At 39.3% G+C, this 7,814-nt stretch overlaps 1 protein-coding gene across 1 annotated transcript; it reads right to left on the reverse strand.

Annotated features, from left to right (window-relative positions):
• Nucleotides 1–5,259: 5,259 nt before the first annotated feature.
• Nucleotides 5,260–6,754, reverse strand: LOC132189787 (probable strigolactone esterase DAD2). The gene is made up of 2 exons (XM_059604577.1): nucleotides 6,081–6,754; nucleotides 5,260–5,980 (listed from the first exon to the last, which is right to left on the reverse strand). Exons 1-2 carry the CDS (start codon nucleotides 6,449–6,451, stop codon nucleotides 5,551–5,553), a joined length of 801 nt encoding a protein of 266 aa, XP_059460560.1. The 5' UTR covers nucleotides 6,452–6,754; the 3' UTR covers nucleotides 5,260–5,550.
• Between the last annotated feature and the right edge of the window lie 1,060 nt (nucleotides 6,755–7,814).

Here is a 7,814-nt window from a genome sequence, read left to right on the forward strand (position 1 = left end):
TAAAGTTTCATTTGTTGCTTATACTTTCTCTCAAATTCTGACTTGGTCTCTTCGATCCTTCTCTTTTTCTTTGTTGTGCAGTCAAATCTCTTGAGTGTTAGTCGACTTGGACTCGGCAGGTGTGCCATGCCACCAGCAGAAAAACTGTGCTTCAACACCTTCAATTACTGTTCGAAACACATCACGTGCATGTTGAAGCCGTTCACGTTTCCCTGGCGAAGACGTTAATTGATGAGCGAAATTTCTTCGTCAGCCATGAATAGCTTTGGGCAATGTTTACGGCCGCTGTGCCGCTCCTGGAACGTGCAAAAGGTGAACGTGATGTTGGCCTCTGCATTGTTGTATGTGCACTTCTGATGACCATTTTGGACCCCAAAATTTCAAAAATAACGTTCGCGCCCATTTCTCTATAAGTTTCAGTCATGCTGTGTATCTTTTTAGCACAAATGACGATAATCTTGATGAAAATAAGACTGACACTATTTAAGAAATTCATGAAAGCATGTGGCGAGTTTCGGCAGGTGTGCCATGTCACCAGCAGAAAAACTGTGCTTCAACACCTTCAAATACTGTTTGAAACACATCACGTGCATGTGTGAAGCCGTTCACGTTTCCCTGGCGAAGACGTTGATTGATGAGCGAAATTTCGTCGTTGGCCATGAATGGCTTTGCGCAATGTTTATGGCCGCTGTGCCGCTCCTGGAACGTGCAAAAGGTGAACGTGATGTTGGCCTCTGCATTGCTGTATGTGCACTGATGACCATTTTGGACCCCAAAATTTCAAAAATAATGTTCACGCCCATTTCTCTATAAATTCCAATCATGTTGTGTATCTTTTTAGTGCCAATGACGACAATCTTGATGATTATGAGAAGATAAGACTGACACTATTTAAGAAATTCGTGAAAGCACGTGGCAAGCTTCAGTCAATTCTTGCAAATTGCAACTTTGACGACAGTCCTCCAGTGTTAGCCATCTATGTGGGAATGGCAAAATCGATGATCGATTCAATTAATTAGTCGATAGCAATTCGTTTATACGGTTTATGTTTCAGTTGTTCATTTGTTTTTTCTTTTTTGACATGTTCGCACAAGAGGGGGGAGGGGGATTCGAACTAGTGACCTCCGCTTCATAAAGCATGGTTCCAGCTGATTGAACTACCTCTTGGGAACAATTATTCATTTGTTAAGAGCACTACTTGATATGTTGAACGATTTCATTTCTTCTATTTTCTTTTTGTATTCTTTTTTTTTTTTTTTTTTTTTTTCCATTTACAAGATAGAACATTTCTTCAATTTTCGTTGGTTTTTTCTCATTTACGAAATAGAACTGAGATTGCTAATGACAAACACGAAATTAGCTAGGATTTGACTAGGAAAAAAAAATATATGAAGCCATACATCGAGCATAAATTTGAAAGCCAAGTGCATTTCTATTCTATAGGAAAAGAGACATTGAGATGCCTGACTCTTGCCTTGAAATGTATGTCTATGGGTCAATAAACTCTTTCCTTTGCCGATGAGAAGGATCTTACGTTTATTGGGTTGGTATGCTGTCTTTCAAAACAACATGTTAACAACATATGGTGTGTGTATCAAATTCTTGCACTAAGTTACTTAGAACATCGATTGTTCTAGTATGTGGAGGTGGGATGTGAACGTGGCCTAATGACAGGGGTTGGCTTATATATAAAGTAAAATTTTCACCTGAATTTTTGAATCCTCAAACTTAGTGTATTGGAACTGAAGTGAAATGCATTTTGGATTGAGCGATTTTGAAGCACAAGTGTGTATATATATATATATATATACTTGGTGTTTTGTTTTTGTGCTTTAATGAAGTTGCTTATTCATCCAAAAAAAAAAAAAAAAAAACAAGGTTTAAAATTAAAGGGCATTTTGGGAAGGGCAAAGTGGAGAGAGAAAACTTAATTTTTGGGAATAGCTTAAATATTAGGAAAATCATATATAAAATCCTTAGGTCAACGCGTTTTTTTAAAAAACTCCCAAAGTATTTTTTATTTTGGAAATTTAGTCTTTGGGTAACTCGAAACTACTAGAAAACTCTCTACCATCAATTTTTGTTAACTGCCGTTAGTCCACTCAAAACTCCCTGTATTATCTGATTAAAATATTCATTTTTTATTAATTTAATTAAAAAAATTAAATCTTAAAAAAAAATAAAAATTGAAGGGTGGCCCGCAGGCCACCCCTCCACCCATGGGGTGGGCAAACCACCCCCGGGGTGGCTTACGGCCACCCCATAGGGGTTGGGGGGTGGCCAGGGGTGGCACCGGCCACCCTTCAATTTTTTATTTTTTTTAAGATTTAATTTTTTAAATTAAATTAATAAAAATTGAATATTTTAATAAGATAAAACGGGAAGTTTTGAGTGGACTAACGACACTTAACAAAAATTGACGGTAGGGAGTTTTCTAGTAGTTTCGAGTTACCCATGAACTAAATTTTCAAAAAAAAATACCCAGAGAGTTTTTTAAAAAAACGCGTTGACCTAAGGATTTTATATGAGATTTCCCTAAATATTAATGATTCAATATGGCCGTGTATAGCTTAAATGAGTGGATGTTGTGATCCTGAGCGTTAATTATGATAATCAATTTCAAGAGTTAACTTAAATCGTTTGATCAAATTTATAAGATTGAGCTCATGGTTATTTAAAGCACCATATAATTTGTAGAGCATGAGGTGGCCTACAGCTGGATCCCATTTTCCCTTCACCAACGGTTCAGATTAAACAGAAAATAATCTAACTGCTCATATTAAAAATCAACGGTGCGAGTTTTGACCTCGGTCAGTGTGAGTATCAGGCACAAAGAAATTATTAACTGTGAGTTTCTCCGCACGCAATTACGCTCCACATCGCCCAATGATTGATCTGAACCGTAGAATAAAAGATCTTAGTTGATGATTAAATGAAATCGTTGGATCTTTATGCGGTGATGGACATGCGGGACATAAGATTATTGCCTTTTGAGTTTATGCGTATCCTACCATTAATAAAGTGGAGGTCACTAATTCGAATCCCTCTCCCCCTTTTGTGCGGACATGTCAAAAAAAAAAAAAATTATTACACATCAACGGCTCACATTTAATAAAAAAAAAAATTGAATGGTTCCGTGCGTTTTCACGAGAATTTAGATGATTTAAATACAAATCCTTAATTAGCCATTACCGAAACTCACCATTTTTTTATTTTTAGCATTAATTACTATTAACTTAGTGTTTAATGCAATTCAAAGAATATAATTTTATGTTTAAGTTACTTAAACGTTGAGCAATTATTAATTATTATGTACATTTAAGGATAGTTAAGCAAAATTTGGTAATAAATCTTCAGGTTTTTTGTATGAATCGTTTACAAGCCTCTTGGCCCATGTGTAACCGTATTGAAAGTAAGACTAACGTGACAACATTCCCATTTGGGAATAAATTTCAGAGCCATCTTAATATCTTCAACCAGCTGTCCATACATGTATGATGAGGATTCTGTGGCATTTACACATCAACTATAGATTTAGCGTCCTCTTCCAAGATGAGATGAGTGATACCTACCTCCTTACTGAACGTGACTGCGTGATATGCTGCCATTGCCTCTGCCGCGGCTGTTCCAATAGTCTCGGCATGTGCATGCATTTGGCTGCCTTTACTACACCCACCTAGTCACGAATTAGAATGCACACACCCAGGTGACCGCTTGAAAGGTCCAATGATGCATCCCAATTTGTTTTATGCCATCCAGCTGCCGGCGCCTTCCATTTTTCTAGCAGAATCTCGTCACTTCTCTTCTCCTTCTCGTGGTCGTCCCCTGTGATATTAAGGAATTCATCTGCTGACTTTTGTGCCGCCCTTAGTAAGTCCCCTGGGTGTGTGAACAGCCCATTAAAGACATACTCATTTCTCCTTGGCCAAAGCTTCCTGGTAGTATGCACAAACAAAATCAACTCTTCTTCCGTGCATTTTTCAAAGAATACCTTCACCACTTGGAAGAAATTAGGACCAGGCACCCCAGATTTCTAAAAAATTCTCTTACTCATACCCCACACATCCATGGCTGAAGGGGAAGACCACAATATATGGTAGACAGTTTCCTCTGTATTGTCACAGATTGGACAATATGGGTCCGTTGCTACTTTCCTCTTAAGAAGGTTATCCTTCGTGGCAAGTAAATTATGGCAAGCACGACACATAAAAGTTTTTTCTGCATTGGGCAAATTCATCTTCCACAGACTTTGTCGCCACACATTATTATGGTGCTTCTGTTTTGATCCTTCCACTTTCAGTAAATTCTCCATCTCCTTTGTTAGATGGTAGGCACTTCGCACAGAAAAAATGCCCTTTTCAGTTCCCCTCCATATGTGCTTGTCTGCTTGGTTCGTTAGTGAGACTCACCATTAACGAGAGAATGGCCCTTACCTTCCCAGGGCTAAAAATATTATTAAGGATGTGTCCCACCACTTAGTGTCTTGGTCAATTAGTTGATTCACTCTAGCCTCAGCCGATAATATTGTTGGTGGAGAGTAAACCTGGTACATATGTGGTAGATTAACCCATCTATCTCCCCACATATCGACACTAGCTCCATTCCCGATTCTCCATATCACCCCATTTTTTACTAGGTCCCTCACACCATGAATGCTTTGCCCCCTTTCGTAATTTTTCAAACTTTTGGTCATAATTACTAATGGGCCAATGGCGAAAAAATTAACAAAAAAAAAAAAAAAAAAGTAATATTACACCTATAATTCTTTTATGCTTTATTGGCATGTATAAATATATAATTAGAGTCACATTATCTTCTTAAAAAAACATTAACACTCTTCAATCATATAATGACACGTATCAATAAGTTACAAAAAGTTTATAAGTCTAAAATATTTAAAATTAAAAAAACAACAAAACTTATTGAAAATATCCGAGACAACTTTTGTCGCGAATGACGATAACGAAATGCCTGAAGTGGAAAAAAGGAGCAACAAGAATCCCACTTTTCCTTTTTCCGTATAAAATGAATTTTGTTTTTAGTTTTGAATTGCAGGTAGAAAACAAATTGGGTGGTTCAAGAAAGTCCGATGGAGAAGTGGGAAGGACAGAGAATCTCTGGCCCCCGGCCAAGGCCCATCAATGGGTGGGCCACACCCATATTTTGCATACAACCCCTATTCAGAAAATATACACGTTAGGATATATAACAAGAAGAGCAAAATTGGAAGTTAAGGTACACCTGACCAGAGTGAGTGAGTACAAAGCCGAAATCATTTTCTTTCGTTTCTTTTCAATCCCATTGATTTCCCAAAATAAAGATCAACACAAGAACACTCCAAAAATTCGGAAAAAAAAAAAAAAGAAAAAAAAGAAAAGAAGCCAAAAAAAGGGATACGTCAGCACGTGATTATCACGTGGAGACTCTTATCCTCTTGTACATCATATAATCCGAAGTCCACATATTATTCGCCAGGTGCCGAGATCTCCACCCTTATTACAGTTTTCAGGACCCCACTAGTCAGTACCTAATTCTGCGGTGCGCGCCTAGCTAGCGCGAGAGGGCTCGCCGGAGCTTGGCGGCGAAAAGCGTCGGTGCGCTCAAATGGGGAAGGTGGCCGTCGGTGAGCAGCTCCTCTATGGTGTTGCGCCCGCCCAAATGGTCCTTCAAATAGGTGGCGACCGAGGCCGGGACCGACGCGTCCTTGGCGGTCTGGATTATGCAACAGGGAGCCTTGACCAGGCCCAGCACGCCCCTCAGATCGCTGTTGAAAATGGTGCGACAGACGAATAGGGAGATGTCCGGCCTCATGTTGAAAAGGGTACGGCTGAATTCGCGGACCGCGTCCGGGACGTCGGCGCCGACGGACAATGGGGCGAACCCGCTGACCCACGCCGCGTAATTGGCCTCCATTGCGGACAACACTGTCTCAATTTCGCCTCGCTCGAATCCGCCGTGGTAATCTCTGTCGTTTAAGAATCTTAAAATGCACAAATTCCCAAGACCCATTAATGTTTTTTCCAGTAATTTTAAGCTAATTAATAAGCCGGTTTCATTTTTTTTTTCAAATTATTTATTACCTTGGAGAAGCGCCGACGAGGATGAGCTTGGTGAAGAGCTCAGGGCGGCGAATGGAAGCCAAAATCCCAATCATGGCGGAGACGGAGTGGCCGACGTAGGCGCAGCGATCGACTCCGAGGGTGTCGAGGATGGTGAGCAAGTCATCGACATAAGCGTCGAGAGTGGTGTAGCGGCGGAAATCGAAGTAATCGGGGTTGACGCTGCCGGCGCACACCAGGTCGTAGAGAATGACGCGGTAGTAGGGCGTGAAGGAGGAGAGAATGCGCTGCCAGACCGACTGGTCGGTGCCGAAGCCGTGGGCGAGGACGAGGACCTTCTGGCCTGAGCCTTCCACGCGGACGTTGAGAGCTTCTAGAAGGGTGCTTCCCATTTGGTGGATACAGTTGGAAACAGGGGAAATGAAAATGGGGGTTTTGAGGTTTCTGTTTTCGATTGATTTAAGAAAAGCTAGCGAAATAGGTGGGTAGGTGTTGTTTATGTTATCTCTCTCTCTCTCTCTCTGGAGCTTCCCTTGTTAAAAAGTCTTCGTAGATTTGTGGCTCTATTTATACTGCTACGAGGGAGAGTGTATTTGATTTTTCTTGGGCTGTATAATCTTCTATTCTTACCTGTCTTTCACTTTGTGTGAGTGACAGTCGAGTTCGCACTCTTCATCTTATAAAAAGAGGTCGTATTCAGAGGACAGGGTCCACTGGGATGGTAGTATTGGAATGTGATCACTATTGCCCGTCACCCCTTCAACTACGATGGCTGTCACGCTGGCTCTACTCTTCGCAACTCCTTGTTTCTTTTTTTAAAAAAAAAAAAGAATAAAAAAGACAGTCGAAACGGTAGACACTTCTTCGGGCCTGATCATCAAAATATTAGTAGAATCCAATATGTTTAACACTAATTACGTACAAGGATTCTCATCACGAGAGTCAATGTTTACTTAACAATATAGAGCAATTTACAATTTATTTTTTCATGTCTAGCGTTAATTTATTAAGTTATCCTTGGCAAATTTTTTATATTTTGAAATTGTTGCATGATTTCTTCATTGTTAATAGTATTGAATATTATGTAAATTAAATCTCCTGTTCATTGTTAAAAAATCTCTTTTAACAATAATTGTTGCCGTCAAAATTCAATGATAATGTCACTGATAAATAAACAAAAGAATAGGGTTTTTTATGTTGACAAATGCTGGCTTTTAAAAGACTTGTTGTGTTTTGAAAGTCATAGACTATGTACATACTTGGGTGATTAAGCCCTCTTTTGTTTGGCATACGAGCCAAATTCAAGCCCAACATTTAACTTCCTTTTTCTTTTCTTTTTTTTTCTTTTTTTTTGTGTTTTTTGGCCATTATTCACAACCTTTAATAGAGTAAAAGTATCATTAAACTATAAGGGAATTGATGTACGTTATCTGCAACAGCAACAAAAAACTTCCTCCATGAACCCCATTCATTAATGCATATACTTCAAATATGTGGTCAAGATATAACACTAAAATTGGGTCTGTTAGCGTTAGGGAGATAAATGAGTTTTTACTTCAAAAGTATATTAATATATAAATTTGAACATCACACTAGTCCAAAAGCCTAAGCTAATGGTCCTCAAGAGGTAGATCAATCGACAGGGACCACGCCTAATGAAGCGGAGGTTACTAGTTCGAATCCCCCTCCCCCCTCTTGTGCGGACATGTAAAAAAAAAAAAAATAAAAAAATAAAAAACCTAAGCTAATGGGTTT

This window comes from Corylus avellana, chromosome ca8 (assembly GCF_901000735.1).
Source record: "Corylus avellana chromosome ca8, CavTom2PMs-1.0".
NCBI classification, from domain to species: domain Eukaryota; kingdom Viridiplantae; phylum Streptophyta; class Magnoliopsida; order Fagales; family Betulaceae; genus Corylus; species Corylus avellana.

Bases quoted from the DNA above. Each gene is read 5' to 3' on its own strand.
- LOC132189787 (XM_059604577.1), bottom strand. From the start codon at position 6,451: ATGGGAAGCACCCTTCTAGAAGCTCTCAACGTCCGCGTGGAAGGCTCA. The intron at 5,981-6,080 runs GTAATAAATAAT...GTGCATTTTAAG, and splicing joins CTCGTCGGCGCTTCTCCAAG to ATTCTTAAACGACAGAGATT.